Source organism: Castor canadensis, chromosome 7, assembly GCF_047511655.1.
Source record: "Castor canadensis chromosome 7, mCasCan1.hap1v2, whole genome shotgun sequence".
Lineage (NCBI taxonomy): Eukaryota > Metazoa > Chordata > Mammalia > Rodentia > Castoridae > Castor > Castor canadensis.
In genome coordinates this window covers 29,095,200-29,114,860 of record NC_133392.1, presented here as the reverse complement: position 1 = coordinate 29,114,860, position 19,661 = coordinate 29,095,200, and the positions used below count along the sequence as shown (strand labels likewise).

At 43.7% G+C, this 19,661-nt stretch overlaps 1 protein-coding gene and 1 non-coding gene across 2 annotated transcripts; one reads left to right on the top strand and one right to left on the bottom strand.

The window, feature by feature from the left end:
- Positions 1–4,033: 4,033 nt before the first annotated feature.
- On the bottom strand, positions 4,034–4,140 carry LOC141425175 (U6 spliceosomal RNA). Its single transcript, XR_012450267.1, has one exon. It is a non-coding gene; the product is annotated as a U6 spliceosomal RNA (small nuclear RNA).
- A 2,973-nt stretch (positions 4,141–7,113) lies between these two features.
- LOC109698140 (acyl-CoA desaturase 1) lies at positions 7,114–19,318 on the top strand. The gene is made up of 6 exons (XM_020182150.2): positions 7,114–7,484; positions 7,939–8,221; positions 10,258–10,388; positions 11,887–12,092; positions 13,270–13,502; positions 15,970–19,318. Exons 1-6 carry the CDS (start codon positions 7,461–7,463, stop codon positions 16,167–16,169), a joined length of 1,077 nt encoding a protein of 358 aa, XP_020037739.2. The 5' UTR covers positions 7,114–7,460; the 3' UTR covers positions 16,170–19,318.
- Positions 19,319–19,661: the final 343 nt, after the last annotated feature.

The window sequence follows — 19,661 nt, the reverse complement described above, 5'->3', positions numbered from 1 at the left end:
TCCACATTTATTTTGTCAAAGGATATTAAAATCCTACTCCCTTTCCAACTGCATTTCTGACACACTAGATTTTCTTCATACACTTGAAGCAAACAACATATAGCAATAGAATCCAGCAGTCAGTCCTCATTTTCCCCTAGTGACTCCTCAACTCCAGCCCTAGATAACCACTGTCCTAATATCTGTCCTTACATATACATTTGCCTACTCTGGATTTTTTTTTTTTTCAGTACTGGGCTTTGAACTCAAGGCCTTATACTTGGTAAGTATGTGCTCTACCACTTAAGCCATGCCTCCAGTCTAACTCTGCACTTTCATGTAAATGGAATCACAAGATATGTGGTCCTTGGTTCATCCATATTGTAAATCTGTACTTCATCCATATTGTAAAATATATTAGTATGCCATTCTTTCTTATTGCTGTATAATGTTCTATCATAAGATTTATCACATTTTATATCATCTTCAGTTGGTGGACTTTTGGGTATTTGGGTTGTTTCTCCTTCATAGCTATTATAAATTATGCTGTTATAAACTTGTTTTTGTGTGAACATGTTTTCACTTGTCTTAAACATACATCTAGAAGAATCACTGGAACATATGACAACTCTAATACTTAAATTTTGAGACCTGCTCACAGTTTCCAAGACCATTACAAATTTCTCCACATCCTAACCAATGCATGTCATTGGCTACCTTTCTCACTATAGCCATCCTGGTTAATTTGAAGTGGTATCTCCATGTGGGTTTTGGCATTTCCATAATGATGAATGGGATTGAGCAACTTTTCGTGTGCTTGTTGACCATTTGTCTACATTCTTTGAAGAAATGTGTATTGATATACTTTGCCCAGAACTGGGGATGTACTCAAGAGTGCATGCTTAGCATGTTGGGGGCTCTTGGTTAGACCCCTCCAGCACTACAAAAAAAAATCCTGTGCACATTTCAAACATTGGACATTCACTTTCTCATTACTGAATTATAAGGGTTCTTTATATATCCTAAATAGAAGTCCCTTATCAGAAATATAGTTTGCAAATATTTTCTCAATTCTTTGGGCTATGTTTTCACTTGATTTTTTTGGGGGGGAGGGGAGTTTTATTTGGTTTAGTTTTTTGAGACAAGGTCTCACTATGTAGCTAGGCTTGCCTCAAACTCTAAGTCTTCCTGCCTCAACATCCCAAGTGCTGAAATTTCAGACATGAACTACTATCATGCTCTTTTCACTTTCTTAGTACTCTCTTTTGAACTAGAAAAATTTTTAATTCGACAAAGTCAAAATTGCTTTTTTTATTTGTTTATTTCTTGTGTTTTCAGTGTCATATATAACAATTTCCTGATATTAAGTCATAAAGATTATAGCTCTTATATTTAGGTCTTTTTCGGTTTGAAGTCAGAGCTTGCAATCAGGTGCTCAAACAATTTGAGCCACATCCCTAGTCCTTTTTTGTTATAGTTATTTTTCAGCTATGTTCTCACATTTTGTTCTGCCAGCCTAGACCAAGACCTTCCTACTTATACCTGTCAAGTAGTTGGGATTTTTATAGATATGACCACCTTGCCTGGCTTGTTTGTTGAGATGGTGATCATACTAACTTCTTGCTTGGGCTATCCTTCAACCTTGATTCTCAGAATCTCTGCCTCCTGAGTAGATGGGATTACAGATATGAGCTAGTATGCCCAGCTCTTATATTTGGGTCCTTGATCGGTTTTGTTATAATCTGTGTATAAAGTGAGAGTTCATTGTGATTGTTAATCCTGACTGTCAACTTGATTTGACTGAGAGTGCCTAACAGCTTAGTAAGCACACCTCTGGGTACACTTCCAAAAAGAATGAACTAAGAGGGAAAGACCTGCCCTGAATTTGGGCTGGGATCCCAGATGGAATAAAAGGGCAAGAAGGAGGAAGTCTGCTAGCACAGGCATAGTCTCTCTGCTTCCTCTCCAAGTTCCTCACCATGATGTTCAGTCTTGCCTCAGGCCTACAGCAGTGGACCCAGCAAGCCTGTAAGCTAAAATAAATCCTTTCTCTCTTCAGCTGATTTTTTTCCCCTCAGGTATTTGTCATAGCAATGAGAAACCAAGATAGTAACTCAACAATTTTTAAGGTGTAAAGTGATCCCGACACTAAATGACTCAGAATCACTGATTTACCTTTGCTAAGCCTGAGTTTTCTTATCTTTAAATTGGTGACTGTATTTGACTTTCTATCTCTGAGAGCAGTGCTGAAGTCAAAAGAGGTGAAATGATTGATTGGGCAGCTGTCTGCTCACCTGTTGCAACGTCCTTGAGTTTTTCCCCTTGCTCTCTTTGCCTGCCACTTCCTCATACTAGACACACAACAGATTCTCATCAAATCCTGGTGAACTGAATGATAGAGCATAAACAGTCTTGCCAGTGTTTTGAGGAAGAGAGATATGGAAGCATTTACTATTTTGGCATTCACTCCCTAGCCCCTTCATGCTGCAACTTGTATAACTTGTAGGAGATTAGTCAAACCTCATATTTTCATATGAAGTGTTAAGATGAGATTTCCCCATTTGTGTTTGTGAAATGAATATTTTGGACATATGCATAGGATTTTAAGAGTATAGTACTCTTGATTAATTTATTTGTTCATCCCAACTTTGGAATCTATTGAGAGATTTTTGAATCCTAATTCTTCCAACATGTTAACTATCCCTTCTAGTTTCCTTTAATTGAAATAGCATAGGCATGCCTTCTCTTTTACAGATAATCTTTAGAGATTAGATTAGATTTCTCTTTCTCCAAGAGAAAGAGAAATATTTTGTTAAATACTAATTTAAAACAAGACATCTGTAGTCCAAGCTACCCTGGAAGTAGAGGTGAGGGTGTCATTTGAGGCCAGGAGTTGGAATTCAGCCTTAGCAACATAGCAAGTCCCCATCTTAAAACATAATAAATAAATAAATAAATAAATAAATGGCTGCTTTCTGGGTAATGAATGAGCACATCTGGGCCACCAGGATCATTGCAGATTTGTCTTCTAACAGTTCTCTTATTTATGTCATGGACCAGCTTTAGAATTAGAGCCACTCGAGTGGCCAGTGAAGAAAAAAGGAAACTATTTAAAAATGTAGATAAATGGTAATAATCTGTATAAAAATAACCACAAGTAAAAGTACCTATCCATTGTATCCACAGTGAAGGGAACACAGTGAGGTGAAAGAGTAACAAAAGGTCTGCTACCCAAGCATTAAAGACATAGGAATTGTGAGTCCCACCTAAGGCAGATGGACCCCCAGGGCCATTCCAGCCTATGAGGAGGAAAACCTAGAGTAAAGAAGAGAGGTGCACTTAGAATCAAAGGTTTGGAACCAGGATATGCAGGGGAAATTAATGAAAAGGAGTAACACGAGGATTGAGTCAGTGTGAGTTTGATACTTGAAACTTTAGTGGAACACCTTTAAATAGCTCCAAGGAGAAGTTATTTAGTGACAAAGGACTAAAGTTGACCCAAGATTTCTGACATGTTCCTGGTAGAGCAGATCTTAGACTCACCCAGCGTTTCCCTTTCCTCTCCTGCAGTACCCTTGTGGGGGCAAGTGGAGGTGAAAGAAGACAGTAGAATCTGATCCGCCCTCCTAGGCATTTCCAATGCAAATAGAATGTCTCAAAAACCAAAACACAAGGCTTAAAGAGGATAGGATATGAGGAGTGAGCATTGTAAACCTTCTGGAGACTTGAAGAAAACAAAAATTATCTAAATGAGTGGGAAAAGGGACAAAAGTAGTGATATGCTCCAGGAAGACAGAAAGGAATATTCTCAGGCTGATAGAGTATCATGGGAGTAGAGAGAAAGGAGGAAGGGTAGCCAGGAATGAGGGAAAGACATAAGTAGGGAAGGACCTGGTCCCCAGAGGGCCTACAAAGCCATGGTAAGAGATAATGTATAGACTTCATCCTAGGGCCAACAGAAAGTTTTTTTTTAAATCTTTCATGGTGTGTTTAATTTGCCATTGGCCCTGATGATTGCTTGAAGCTTCCGTCATGGCAGAAGAGGTCAGGACTGAAAACTATGGAACGCTTCACGAATTTGCATGTTATCTTAGCACAGGGGCCATGCCAATCTTTTCTGTATCCTTCCAATTTTTGTATATGTGCTGCTGAAGCGAGCACCAATAGAAACTTCTTGCTACTGACATTTATTTAAGATGGCTAAATGGGGCTGGTTTTTCTTGCTCTTAAAAAATTAAAAGATCAAAATGAAATTTTAAAGCTACCAGGGCACCTTATGCCATTTGTCATATAGGAATGTTTGTAGTTCCTATCTCCATCTTCCAAGCCTACTTTGTCCTTTCCTCTCCTAGGCTAAAATGTCTACAATTGAGTCAATGTAAATACTATTGCAAACAAATATTGTTTCCAATAACAGTAACTAACACCTAATTTGTCACTCACCTAATGATACCAAGCCTCATACCATTCCCATAATATTATTCCTACCATGTAGCTTTATTTTGTGTGTAGTTGTAAGCTCCTGAGGTTTGAAAACAGTGGATAACACTATACACAGGGAATAAACCAGTCACCATTCTATTTTGGTCTATCTGAACTTTTCTTCCTGAAACTCACTCTCCCTAACCCAGATCTTCTCTGGACTCCCAAAGCTTCCCCCATGGGACAGCAGCCTATCTTTGGACAGAAATTCGAGACTCCTGTTCTGCATTGTTGTCTTGGCAGGCCCCCCTTGCCTTTTCTGGCAGAAAATGCATGCTGTGGCAGCTAGCCTAAGTAATCTCACCAGCCTAGCAGAGCCAGGCACCACAGGCTGAGTAATGGGAGGACAGGATCCAGGGGACCCTGATTTTTCAGACTGTTCCCTGATGAAGTCTAGGGTCTGGAGGAAGCAAGGGTCAAACACACTTGGTCATTTATAGATAAGGAAAGGTGGTCTCAACAGAAGAGCCATCTTTAGGCACAATTAAATGTACAACCCAAATAAAATCCTGAATCTTCTTCCTAGAAGAATGTAATATGCTGGATTTTTAATCCCTACCACCGGTATTCAACAGTTGAAGTCTAATTCCTAAAGTGATAGTATTTGGAATTTGGGGGTCTTAGGAAGTGACTAGGTCATGAAGGCAAAGCCTCATGAATGACATTAATACCTTATAAAATAAACCCAAGAAAAACCTTCCCCTTCTCCTTCCCCATGTGAAGACAGAAAAAAATGGCTGCTCCTGAACCAGGAGGAGGGTCCTCACCAGACACTGAATCTGCTGGTGCTTTGATCTAGATTTCCATTTCCAGAACTGTGAGAAATACAGTTCTGTTGTTAATCCTCCCACCCCCAGTTTATGGTGCTTTGTTTTCACAACGCCAATGGATTAAGACCCAAGAATAAACCTGTAGTTAGTAAAGGAATTAAGCAGATCAGACATTGCAGAGAGAACCAGAAGAGAAACAGCACGTGTAGACTCCTATTCCACACCCTGCATTTCTGACCCATCACCAGGTGAACCACCCATCTCCAAGAAGACCTTGTATCATTCAACACCTTCACACTGGCCAGTGCACCTAGGCTTGAAATGGAGGTGCCTGGTCACTGGCTAGGGAATTGGTCTGCTTTTGAGACCAGAGGTTACAGGTTTATCCTCCTCCCAGGCAATGCCAGGTGGCTTCTGTTCCTGAGAAGCCAGTCATTGCCCAGAACTCCTAAACCTCTCCTCTTCCCAGAGCAGGATGGGGCAGTAACGGGGAGACCTGGGCATGAAAGCAGACTGGGTGAGTACATATACTGCCTGGTTCCAAGCTCTCCTGGTCAGGCTAACACAGGCCAAGAGACGATGGATCCATAAAGGTCAGCTCCGAGGCGCCAGAGCACCCAGGTTCCTGGGGCAAGAGTGTTCAGAGCAGGGCTTTAGAGCTTGGGCACCAGCATCACATCTGCACTCAACTACTAGCTCCACCACTTACAGGAGTGCCCACCTTGGGCAACTTCTTTCATCTCTCCATATCCCACTTTCCTTCTCTTTAAAATGGAGCTAAGGGGCATCCACCTAACAGGGTCACCGTGAGGGTTCAACAAAATGGCTGTTGTGAATTGATTTGCAGGGATCATTCAATACCTGTTCCTTATTATTTTTGTTTTGCTTTGTTTTGTTTTTTTGGCAGTACTGAGGTTTGAACTCAGGGCCTCACTTGCTAGGCAGGTGCTCTACCACTTGAGCCACTCCACCAGTCCTGTTTTGTGCTGGAAATTTTCAAGATAGGGTCTCCCCAACTGTTTGCCTCGGTTGGCTTGGAACTGCCATCCTCCTGATCTCTGCCTCCCAAGTAGCTAGGATTGCAGGTGTGAGTCACTGGCACCCAGCTTACCTGCTCCTTATTCTTATTCCACAAACTAGTCCTTTGTCCTGCTGCTGGGTGCAAACAACTGTTCTTCCTTGTAGAAGATTCCAAAATTCCAACCTTACAAGCAGAAGAATCTCCCAAATGTCCCACACACGTGGAGATGAGGGCAAGAGATTGGGTCCTGGTGACTGGGGATGGCCTGTTCCCTAGGAATGTGCCCAGTGACTGCGAGTGGTGTATGCGTGCAGGCGCACAGCTCTGTGAGGGCATCTGGTTATAAGACCAGAGCTTCCCAAGGTCTTCCATTAACATCCTAGAAGTGATGTGCGGGTTTGAGCCATTGACCGCATTGGCCCTTCTCGCGGCGCTCGCTCTGGAAGGTGGTGGGCTATATCCTCCCTTCAGCTCTGCTCTCTGTTGGTACCAGTTTCCCTCCCCACGCGCTAGGGAAAATGGGAAGACAGGATGGAGTTCTGAGTGGTCGGCGCTTCCCACAGTTTCCTGTGCAAAGTCTCGGTATGCCGGGGTCGGTCTAGCCTTGAACCCAACCCCCACTGCTGGACTGGGTCCTTTCTCCTAGAGATCACTCAAGAGCGCCCCTTGAGGCCGCAAAATGATGGGCCAAGGACCAGCTGCGGGTTGGTGAAAAGCCAAGAAGCAGAGAAAGAGGGGAGGAGGAAGGAGGGGCTGGAGGCCGAGGGAACAGCAGATTGCGCTGAGCCAATGGAAACAGCAGGCCGAGGTGGTACCAAATTCCCCTTGGCCAATGACTAACTAGACTTTACCGAGGCCTCATTAACATTTCTCCGGGGCTGGGGATGGGACAGCGCAGTGTCTGCAGAATCCTAATTCCTGCACCCTGATCGCTTCAAGCTGCTCCCTTTTCCTGCTCTCATCTCCTCGCGCGGCGTAAATACAGGACATACAAGACACAGTCATCCCACCGCCAGCTCTAGCCTTAAAAACCCAGCCCAGGGAGGTCAGAGCACAGCGGGTTCTGGCCTGGTGGTTCACCGCGCGTGCAAGGTCCCCCAGAAGGATTCTGCGCGCTGCGCACCGCCTCACCCACACTAGCGGGCTCTAGAAACGAAGTCATTCCATCCTCAGACTTGGGAACGTGATCCCAGTATCCGAAAGCCAAGATGCCGGCCCACATGCTGCAAGAGGTGAGCTTTCCAGAAATGGACTCCGCCCGGCGTGTTAGCGGGCGCCAAGTGGGCTTCTTAGGTGACTGGTCGGTGGGGGAGGGGGTTCAGACCTCCAGAGAGCACTTGGTCATTTTTTCCCGAGTTGCTCTGCCTTGAATTGGTCGCCCTGCCATCAGGCGGTAAAAGTAAAATCCGGTCCTTTTTGTGTATGTGTGGGTTTTCCTTTGTGTGTTCCAAGGTGTGCATCCCTAGCAGCCTTCTGTCCTGCCTCTTCACAATGAGGTTTTATCCCTAATGGATCTGCACAGTTTCCAGAAACTTCTCCTTCAGGGTACACTTCACCCTCATGTAATCTGGGTACTGGGGCAGGGTCTGGCTTGTATGGCACCGTCGCCCAGCTGCAATAGAGAGCAAAGTGCCCCCTGCTGTCCCAACGGATCTGCTTCTCCTTAATCCTACACTCTCCTTGCAGATCTCCAGCTCCTACACCACTACCACCACCATCACAGCGCCTCCCTCTGGGGGCCTGCAGAATAGAGGAGAAAAGTTGGAAAAGACCATCGATGACTTGGGAGAAGAGATCCGCCCTGAAATGAAAGAAGACATCCATGACCCCACCTACCAGGATGAGGAGGGCCCCCCGCCCAAGCTTGAGTATGTCTGGAGAAACATCATCCTTATGGGTCTGCTGCACTTGGGAGCCCTATATGGGATCACACTGGTTCCCACCTGCAAGTTCTACACCTGGATCTGGGGTAAGCAGCTTCCCTTGTCCTGAGCAAGTACGCAGCATTCTCCCTGCTCTTTATTGAGGTAGAGTCTCACACGGACATCGGTCCTTTCTGTCCATGTTTCCCAGGCATTTCTGCTTGGTTCCTGGGAGGCTGGCGGGGCTGGGAATAGAGCCTAGTGGTATTAGAATGCAAGGTTCCCAACTCTAAGGTCCCCTTAATTTGTTTTTGAGTGGAGAGCCCTGGGACCTTGTGCAGGGAGCTTCAAGGGATAAACCTGTGGCAAACAGTCAACTGTCCCTGCAAGAGCTTTTCTGTTTGAGTCATTTGCCTGCCTGCCTGTCCCTGACCTGCCCTTAGCTCAGCTCTTCTGGGATTCATAGGTGTGGGCTGATGGTAGGATTGCCCCTTGGATACAGACATTCTCTTTGCAGGCAGTAGCACTTCTGTGCCCTGAAGCCTGAATCAGGAAGGGGGAACAGGGAGCTCTACAGATCCAACCTGGACTCTCTGAGGGGTGGTGAGCTACGAATCCCTCTTCAGAAGAAACCTTAAACCTATTTAGGGCAATATTGTGAGATGCTACTTAACCACCAGAATAGACAGTGACAATCCTTTTCTGGGGGACACCACAAATCTAAGTGACCTGAGCTTTCTATGTGACAGGCTGAAAGCATGGGTACAGCAGGTAGTGGAGTGCTGGGGTTTTGGCCCCAATTCCCTTCTTAAGATGGCAGGCATGTGCTTTTGAAGCCATGCAGTCTCATTCCAAGCCCAAGGGAATGTGGTCAGAACTTTCCTTGGGGTAGGAACTGGCTCTGTGGCTCTTCTGGGGATCATGGAGAGGGAACAGGATTGGATGAAGGAGGTAGGGGAGGGAAGTGGAGAGGGCTGTTCAGGAATCTCTTATCTCTGGCTGCAGAACACCACGCGACAATTTATTCATTGTGTGGTGCATCCCACTGTGACTAAGTTCTGTAACCACTGAGGATCCATTGTTTCCAGCTATTACCACCTCCCCTCCCAGGATTGAGATATTAAGAATTTCTACCAAGGCCTCAGCCCCTGCCTCCTAGAGCTGATGAGCAGAGGAAAAGATGGGTATACCCAGCACTCTCTTCCCTGTTATAGATTATATGCCGTACCTCACGAACCTTCAGGCCTAGAGGCAAGACGTCTAAATGCTCATCTGCCAGCATTAAGCATCTCCTAGCACTCTAGAATTAGTGCTGACTATGAGAGTCTGGATTGACAGGGGGTTGGCAAATGATAGACGTAGAAACTGAGTGTAGATCTTGGTGGGTAGGAACAGGAAGCTATCTTCAAACCATGGCTACCATTTTCTAAGACCTGTCACCCTGGGTAAACACTTGACCTTCTCACAGTATCTTTCTCTCCTATAATGTTGAGTATGAATAGCACCTACCCATTCAAGATGCACAGTGAATATGACATGTTAACATCCTTGGCATAGCTTCAGCCACTGTACAAATGTCTGTGTGCAGGGTTGACTTTCTCTCATATGACCACATCATCTGCATAGTATTACATATCATTGCTTCAATTGGTAAGTAGCCTTATGTCTATGCCACCTAAGTGTTTACTACCACTGGGGCTCCTCCAGTGGTCATTGCCCAGACCGCTCACACTGCTGCTTTCAGAACACCCTTGCTTGTGGTCCTAGGCTGAATGGGGGAGGGTGGTTTTCAGTCCAGAACACCTTAGAGAAGATCAGATAGGACCTGGGATAATGTTCCTGTAGTCTGACAGTGACAAATGGCTCAGTGGCGAGAGCCTATTCCCTCTCCTGCCTTTCTGCCTCCTTAATTCCTGGGTGTCCTTAGCTTTTATCTCCATTTTTAAGTGAAGAGGCTGGGAGGTAACTATTTTTCAAGTGGTGAAAGCTATGAATCTCACACAAAGGCTGCCTAGGCTTCACAGAAAAGCAGATCATTCCCCGAAGCCTAAAGAAGTGGCCTCTGGCACAAGGAGAGTGTCTGAACATGCTTCCCCTAGTGGAACTGGCCTGTTGTTGTAACTCTCTCTGTCTTGTCCTGCAGCATACATGTACTATGTAGTCAGCGCCCTGGGCATCACAGCAGGGGCTCATCGCCTGTGGAGCCACCGGACTTACAAAGCGCGGCTGCCCCTGCGGCTCTTCCTCATCATCGCCAACACCATGGCATTCCAGGTAAGAAGCTGGCACTGTGCAGCCCTTGTGTCTCCACCTATTGAATGATCAAGGGTGGAATAAATAGGTTCAGCACCTGGAAAGGAGTCCTTGCAGAACAGCCCTGGCCGTTTCCAGTCCCTGTGGTCACTTCAAGTGCAGGCTCAGTGCTGAGGTCCATACAACCTGGGAGGTAAACAGGCAAGGCTCTCTAGGTATAGGGTTAGTTTTTTAATCCCAAGGTCCCTTTATTATCACACAGAGTGTGTGTGTGGTCCTTCAGCCTAAGGGACCATGTTGCATAAACCAGGCAGGCACCATGGTTTCCTGGGAAATAGAAAATAAACTCATGCTTTAAGGTGACTGTCTTAGGCCCCACCACAATGGGTTTGAAGGCAATGTGGCATAGAATCAGGAACTGTTTTGTTGTAGATAATGAAAGCAAGCATTTTATGGCATGGTGACTTTACCAAGCATTTTTCTCAGCATTTGACATAAATTAACTCATTAATCCTCACAACCATCTTAGGTGATAGATATTGTTATCCCAATTTTCTGCATGAGGAAACTGAATCACTGAGCAGTTTCATAGATCAATATAGTCTTTTTGGGGGTGCCATACAGGTTACATCAAGGTGTAAAGTTTGTAGAGTCAATATGTTTATAACAGGTGAAGGGAACTGGTGATGAGAACTCTCACATTTACTAAATTATAGCAGTGCATACAGGATTGCTAGTAGTGTGGGTTTAACTTGCAGCAAGAGGAAAACAGGAAACTGAATCAGTCCCTTCTTTCTTAGCTAAATGTGAGCTGCTCACCACATGTCCATAATCTTCTCTTCCTAGCAATTTCTTCCTCAATGGCCCCTGATGTTCTTGTGGGGAGCAAAGTAGGGGGAGGGTAGAAAGAGACATACTGGTATATTTTTAAAGAGATAGAATCCCAGACAAGTATAGAAGTCCCTTGGAAATCTCATGAGTTACATTCTGGCCCTGGTATTAGGTGGGGAGAACTGTCACTTGTGAAGGCATCAGACGAGATCGGGTGCATTCAGTGTGGTATGGCTGTAGATTTGTGAAGGCATCAGGATGGAGCTCCCTGCACCTTTATCCACAGACTGGCACCCTAGGACCCTAAGTAATTTGCTGCTTAATGCTGTCTGTTAAGGAATTTTACACCCCATAAGGACCCTGTCCCACATTGCTTGATGAAGAACGTCCATGTTCTTTGCTAATGAAACTGTCTGAGCACTGTGTTCTATTCCCTTCTCTCCACCACACAATTTTCAGGAAGCAGCAGTTGTAGTCCTGTGCTCTAGGACTAAAAGTTGCTTTTCCACATATGTTCCAGGGACAAGCGCTCAGAAGAGGGCAGGTACCCCTGCCTCCTCTGAAGCCAAAGTCCTAAGAACTGTGAGGTTGGGCTGAGATCCCTGACCTTTGCAGGCATCAGGGCATTGGAATCTTCCCTGAAGGGAAACTCTCCTGAGTCCTGAGTTCCTCTTCTCTTTCCCTCCAGAACGATGTGTATGAATGGGCCAGAGACCACCGTGCCCACCACAAGTTCTCAGAAACACACGCTGATCCTCACAATTCCCGTCGTGGCTTTTTCTTTTCTCACGTGGGTTGGCTGCTGGTGCGCAAACACCCAGCTGTCAAAGAGAAGGGTGGTTTGCTGGACATGTCTGACCTCAAAGCTGAGAAACTGGTGATGTTCCAGAGGAGGTGAGTGAAGGGAAAATGGAGTTGGGATGTGGCCCTGGGAATGTGCGGCTTGAGGATCCCACCTTTTCTCTTAGGATTTATAAAATAAGACCTGAGTGATTTATTGGTTTGCATATTCAAATCATTTCAAACTCCTCCATTTTAAATGTCTCGTAGATCACAGGTATAAACTAATAACCTCTTTGTATGAGTTATCTTATGAAACCAATTACATACAAAATTACTGACCTAGAACAGAGACACAAAGACGAGTTATCTTGAAGGATATGAAGCCTCTTGGAGGAGGGAAGGATAAGCCAGTGCTATCATTGGAATCCACAGTTGTATAGAGACTTTCACAAGTGTGGGCAGGGACAATGTGAACAGAAAAAACAGAATGAGCTATAACATCAAGCACGTTCCAGGAATGAAGTCCTTCTGCTTGAAATTTAAGGTGTGACAGCAAAAGAATTGCAAACACAGACTGACGTGGTGCCTATGGAATCCTAGATGCAGAATTAGGGAGGAATGTCAGCAACAGAGAACCACTAGAGGTTTCTCCAGTACCACATGGCTCAGTCAGAGGCATGCTTCTGAAAGGCCAATCTCAGATCAGGTGAAAGTAGCCATGGAACTAGAGAAGTAAGAGGCAGGAACACAAGGTAGGCAGAGCCACATTAGGGAAGCAGTGGCAGCAGTGAGAAGGAGCTGGGTGCAGGGAATGTCAATGACCTGTGGGAATGAGGAGAGGAACAGAGACCTGCAGGTAGTCAAAGACACTGAGTGTGTTTCCTGTGGGAAAGCAGAGCCAAGAACTAGGGGGTGGTAACAGGAAACGGAGGCATGGCACTTACCATACTCTGAGCCAAAGATGACAACAGGCAAGGGAAAGGAGCCCAAAGGCAGATGGACAAAGCATGAGCAGCTGAACTCATCTGATGAGGTTGTTATTTGCTCTGACCTGTTTGACCAACAAGGCCTCATGATAAAGAACAATGCATTTAGAATCACAAGGTGGGTTTTCCCACTTTTGCTCCATGGATTCCCGTGGGAATACTAGTGACATCATCTACTGTATCCACTTGCCTCATCTAAACAGATAACACTGTACTCAAAAATTTTCCACCCCAGTCCCTTCTGCCAGTTCCATTTTGGTGAGTCCTCTCTCCACAGACTCAGTGTGTGGTCTCTTGTGTAGGTACTACAAGCCTGCTCTCCTATTGATGTGCTTCGTCCTGCCCACGCTGGTGCCCTGGTATTGTTGGGGTGAAACCTTTCCACACAGTTTGTTTGTTGCCACTTTGCTGCGATATGCCGTAGTGCTCAATGCCACCTGGCTGGTGAACAGTGCTGCCCATCTATATGGATATCGCCCTTATGACAAGAACATTAGCTCTCGGGAGAACATTCTGGTTTCACTGGGAGCTGTGGGTAAGTCAGCAGTGCACAGCAAGACCACATCTCTTAGTCTGCTGATGGGGCATTTTGCTAGAAGCCAGAAGAACCAGAATGACCTGTTTGGTTTTTTGTTTTTTTTTTTTTTTTTGAGCACTTTGTGGGTCAGTGTTTCTAATATTAAACTAGGGGCAATCTCCTAGGAAACTCTTTTGAGAGTCAGTCATCAATTCTTATGTAAAATGGAAAGGGTGGATAGTAATTCACTTTTCATTTTGAGTTGTAAAACAATTTCCAAATGCTAATCCCTTTGGTTTCCTAGTCACCACTGATGGGGTGTGTATTCTTGCTTGGGGTAGGCGATGCAGAAATGAAAAAGTAGGTTCATCCACGTGGCCTGTAAACCTAGTGTTTTCCACCTAACCATGCTGTATAAAATGTGGAATGATTATGCCACATGTAGTATTTTTATCTTCCCACTGTACTTGGATTTGCTATCCTTTTAACTGTGGACCAAGCCTTATTATTTAGTGATGCCAACATGAAGGCCGTCAATACCGCTGTTGGTGACCCTTTATTACACACACACCCATTTCTACTTGTCCTTTACTTTTCTGTCTTCTACTCATATTTTGTGCTAGGCACTCCCCTTCCCCCAACATTGCTTTTGGGATCTTCCAATAAAGCAGCTGGTTTGATTGCACTTTCCTGCTTACTAATCTGATGTATAATTTCAGTCCCAATTGTCAAAGAAAACAAGATTTGACCATCTGGCTGTCTCCCCCAGTAGTCTTTCCTCATCCGTTATCAGAGCTGTTAACACTGACCACAGACTTATGAACATCTTTTCTTTTTTATTCTGTATTTGGTGGCACTGGGGTTTGAACTCTGGCCCTCACACTTGCTAGGCAGGTGCTCTATCACTTGAGCCACTCCACCAGCCTATGGACATCTTTTCATAACACTCTAACTCAGTCCATGTTTACTATCAGTATTAAAAGTATTTTTCCCTACTACTTTTTGATGTCTATACATCTTCCTTTTTTCGGGGACCTTCTCCCATTGTTTATGTTCTTACTGTGATTCATGTTTGAAACAAATCACCTATGCTATACAATTTGAGATTTTCACAGAAATGGAACACATTCTACATTATAAATGAAACTGTAGGGAGCTTCCCAGTTCCAGCCTACTTTATGATCATGTTACTTTGTCCCAACAGTTACTTAACTTCTCCCAACCTGCTCTCATCTCACCCTTTGCTTTTCCAGCTGTTTCCTGCCATTCTAATCTTTTTTCTTTTTGAATTACTTCTCCCACAGTCATATGCTCATTCTCTGCCTGACAAAGCTGACCTCCCTTTTTTCTCTCCCTTGTCTATGTATGTGTCTGATTGATTTTAAATGAATGGTGAATGCTCACTCAGAGCCTGTCTGAAAGCCTGTGTGGAATTTAGTAATCCTGTGTCAGCACATTTAGCCTTGGCTTTATACATCCCCTGCTCAATTCACAGCATGCACACCACAGTGCACAGAGGGATTGATACACCTTGAGTAGACCTGGATAGTATCATTTCCTTTTCTTTTATTCATATCACTCATTGTTAGCCTATCCGGTGATATTTTTATCTGTAAATGTCCGATAACCTCTCCTATAGTTTATTCTTTACTCTGGTTTGATAAGGGTCAGTGTTGTTAGTGTTGGAATTGATTCAGAAAGAAGAGTCCTGCCAAGGGTTGGCAAACGCTTATCCATTGCAAAAATTTTCATGAATCCAGAATTTCTTTCTTTTTCTCTCCAGCAAAGTAAAATGCTCCCACAAGTTCTCAACATCTCGCAGGTTAGAGAAAATACTTAAATATTTTGAAAGGGGTTCTATTTTATTACCACCTGTCACATCCCAAGATCAAAGCTTAGAGAATAGAAATCAGAGCACTGTGAACCAACAGTGTCTCAGGGAACTCTGGTCCCTGGCTGGGCCTCCTTTACTTTGACTTTTGGCTGCTGCTACGCATTCCATTAGACTCTCTTAGAGAAAGCACCAGTGCTGTTGGGGAAATGTGCTGCTTTCTCCTGCTTACTCACCTGTATAAGAAGCACAGCCACAGTTCTTCCTCTAGACCCTTCTGTCCCCATCTGAACACATACACATAGTCACAGAGCCTGTGGGGTCTTGGGCCAATATTTACTGAAATTCTGGCGTGTTCCAATGCAAAGTATTTTCCCAGCAGAACCAGCTTCTCTCATCCTGTTGTCCTCTGAGGGAATCTTTCTTTCTAAAAGGCTCCTGGATAGTCATGGGTAAGCAAGATCTCTCGACTCATGACTCAAGATGCTTCTGAGGCATCTACTTGCTTCCAAATAAAAGAGAATGGGTTGATCTATTCATTCAATAACGACAGGCTCTCCGATGTTAAAGTTACTTGCTAGGTAAGAGGTATGTAAAGATGAGGAAGCAGTGATCCATTGAATTCCCTAACTCCTCTCCTCACTTTTGTTCCAGGCGAGGGATTCCACAACTACCACCACTCCTTCCCTCAGGACTACTCTGCCAGTGAGTACCGCTGGAGCCTCAACTTCACCACATTCTTCATCGACTGCATGGCTGCCATTGGTCTGGCTTATGACCGGAAGACAATGTCTAAGGCTGCCATCTTGGCCAGGATTAAAAGAACTGGAGATGGAAGCTATAAGAGTGGCTGAATTTTGGGTCTTCCAGATCCCTGTTCCAAAGGCCATCTGGACAGGGATTTAATGTTCTGCTAATTAACTACTGAATAATGCTACCAGGATGCTAAAGATGATGACCATAACCCATTCCGGTACAGTGTCTATTATAAAGTGCAGAAGTATTGAAAGGCAACAACTCTCCTTTATGATGCTAAGCTGATACTCTTATTTCTCTTATATTTTCACTGTCTTTTCCTTTGCTTTATTTTATCAACTTCCTTTGCTCCTTCATTGCCTCCGAGGCAAGTATTGTCAGCTGTAGGTCAATGTCCACCTCCAAAGCCTACCAGCCTTTCTACAGTCTAAAAGTAAAGGTCTTTGCCCTAAGACAGGTCTCTTTTCTTGAGCTGCTCTGAGATACAGATACAAGAAAATCTTCCGAGGTACCCCTGCTAATTATCTTTAGCCCAGGATTTGCTGGATGGAATGAAAAAATAATTTTATTTGGCAGAGAGCATGCAAAGCAGGTATATTATCAAGGGACAGAGTCAGCATGCAGGGAATGATTCATCAGTAAGGATGTGGTAGATGTGGGAACCTTCTCAAGGGGAAGCTCTTACTATGATGAGGCCTAGCTGCTTGCTTAGCAGAGAGAGACATTGAGCCCCTACATAGTATGCTTCCTTTCTGACCTGACAATGAGTAGGCTATGGCTGTGGAGCTTGGTGTGCTAGAACACAACAAATCTCTGTCTCAATATAGTTTAAGCTTAGCATAAAGGAAGAACATTTAGTTAGTAAGAAACAAAGTCTCTGCTGGGGAATGGTTTTATTTTTCTTTAATATAACAAGGAGATGTCTTCATTCATTGAACAAGGTTGGGTATAAAGAATTTTTGAGCAGTCCGTGAGCTGCTCATTGGAACATCTTTGATCTTCCTGCTCTGCCATCTTCAGGGTACTGGTCACTCCCTTATAGTTAGTAGAATGGCTGTGACATTCCTAACTATCCAACAATGCAAGGATTTTAGGAGGTAGACTTGGGTCAAAGTTAAAAATGTGTAGATATAAAATCTATATTGGAACATGTAAATATTCACTTAGAGTATTTCCCCTTGAAAAAGAAATGCACTTGAAGGAAGGGAGGAATTATCTGGGTTCCCTACTCGTTCTACAGCTGGGCAGCAGATGGAGAGAGTTGAGAGACCACATTTGTAGACAGCTCCTAAGAGCTAACTTTACAAAGGAAGGACTCAGAACACATTGCCAGGGGATTCAGAAGTTACTAAGAAGTTATTGAGTGTTCTAGTGAAACAAGTTAAATACTAGCTTCCTTCATTCCAATTTCTCTTTGCATTTTTAAAAATAGTATTGTACCCTTTTACTTATTCCTTGTTCTGTTTCCTAGATGGTAACAGAACATCTGGAGAGGAATGCCTCAGGGACAGGATAGAAATCACATAACCATCCTGATTCTGGATTATTGGCCCTACCACATCTTTCTCTTTTCTCCTACTGCTTCTGTGTGTTCTTTGACATTTATTTCTTTCTCTGGACTGGCAGCCTCCTGTGTGTCCACTGTCGGGTCCCAATGGTGAGAGGGAGCAGGGCCTTTCTTCCTCTGTTAATTGAATAGAGGCTACAAGGACCAGCCTGCATGAAAAGTCTTTTATTTTTGAGCTGTTCATTAAAATAGACAGGAATCTCATGAAGATTACAGTAGATTGTATTTGCTGACTTGTGTCTCTACTCCTTGGAAATGTCTTCTGGGTGATTTTTGATTCCGCCAGTCATCAAATACCTGCTTTATAATGTGAACTATAAAGTCTATTTTTCCTTCTAATCCTGTTCCATGGATCTGATCCATACCATGTCCCTACATAAGGCTGAGAACCCTAGCATATATGTGTCTAGGTAGGTTGGAGTGCACTACCAGCTCACTCAAGGAACACTATTTTCAACATTCTAAATTCTCTTGAATTCTCAATTCAAGAAACACATTAATGAGATACTCAGAACTGATCAAGTGAATTTCTAACAGTCCTTGCCTTGTGGATAACTTATTTGGGTGCCTTACCTCTTTTCTAATCAGTGTTTCATGTGAGCCTGCCCTCACTCCCTCTGCAGAGACCCTTGAAACCTGAGAGTGTGCAGATATAGCTAGTATAGAAGCTGGCTTGGTTGGAGTATTACCTGTACATCAATTTGCAGGAATCCCTTCCAGGCTTCATTTTGGAAACTTAGTGTTGTTTTCATGAAGTGACCATATTTGATGGATGGCGGAAGTAATTTGAACGTATATGATGTATAGTGTTTTGTTTTGTTTTTTAAGATTAGAAGATGGTCGTAGCATTTAAGATGTAAGTTTTCTCCACTCAGTTTTCAGACACTCAGGTTTGCTAGTATCCTGAGTGCCTTTTCTTTAGTTGGAATGGATCAGTATAAAAAGCCAAGAAAGTGGCCATGTAACACTGGTGGTGAAAGCCTGGGCTTCCTACCATTGTGCCACTGAGACTCTCAAACATTCCCACTCTGACAACAATGGGTCACTCCAAAGATAAGGATGTTAGTCAATGAGAGTAGAACCCTCCTGACCTAATCACCTATTAAGGTCCCACTTCTTAACACTTGTATTGTGATTAAGTTTCCAACCAATGAATTTTGTAGGACAAATTCAAAGTATAGCACTGGACAAGTCACTTAACTATAATGTGACTCAGTATTACTTTTATGAAAATGGAATAATTCTGACTTAAGTCAATGAGTATATTTGAGCATGACCAATCAATGGTCTTTATAAAATATTTTGGGATCCTCAGTAAAGGAATTCTTAAGTCCTGCATATTTTTATAGTAGCAATGTCCACCATGGACTTGACATGTGCCTATGTCCCAGATGACATCACTAGTCTACATCATTCTCTTGAGAGATAGAATGCATTCAATAAATGTTGGACAGTCAGCCAGACAAAATTTGAGAGTGCATATTCATTGCTATGAAAATATGCAGGATTCCATTTCCTTCCTTGGGTAGGATTTTTTTTTCCCTTTTTTCTTTTTATGTGCAACAGTAGTTATTTGTAACCTATGATAATTTTAGAATCATTTCTTTTAATATTAACTTTGAAGCTCTTTCTATTCATCTGACATTGTGTTTGTTCATAATAAAAGTGAAGTGAATCTGATTGCACTGTGTCTGAGTTTTCTGGCTGCAGTGTGGGACCTGTCTCTACAACCTACCACCCTAGCTACGTCCTGTACCTTTAAAAGTAAAAAAAAAAAAAAAAACTTCAAGGGTTGAGTCATACCCCAGTAATCTGCCCTGCCCTTCCTAAAGGTAACTGTAGGTTAAACTGACAGTAGGAAACCAGGAGTCTGCTGGCATTAAATCAAACACTTAACTGCCACCTTGGCCTAGGGAAGTGCCAGATCTCCATGGGTCACATGGTCATTTGGACGAAAGTGAGAGAGGCTGAGAGCAGCAGCAGGAGAAAGCTATTCTTTACCTTGCATCCCAGGCTGGGCAAT

Excerpts from the sequence above, each read along its gene's own strand:
- LOC109698140 (XM_020182150.2), top strand. The coding sequence starts at position 7,461 with ATGCCGGCCCACATGCTGCAAGAG. Across the intron at positions 7,485-7,938 it reads CGGCCCACATGCTGCAAGAG|ATCTCCAGCTCCTACACCAC; the intron begins GTGAGCTTTCCA and ends CTCTCCTTGCAG. Across the intron at positions 8,222-10,257 it reads GTTCTACACCTGGATCTGGG|CATACATGTACTATGTAGTC; the intron begins GTAAGCAGCTTC and ends CTTGTCCTGCAG.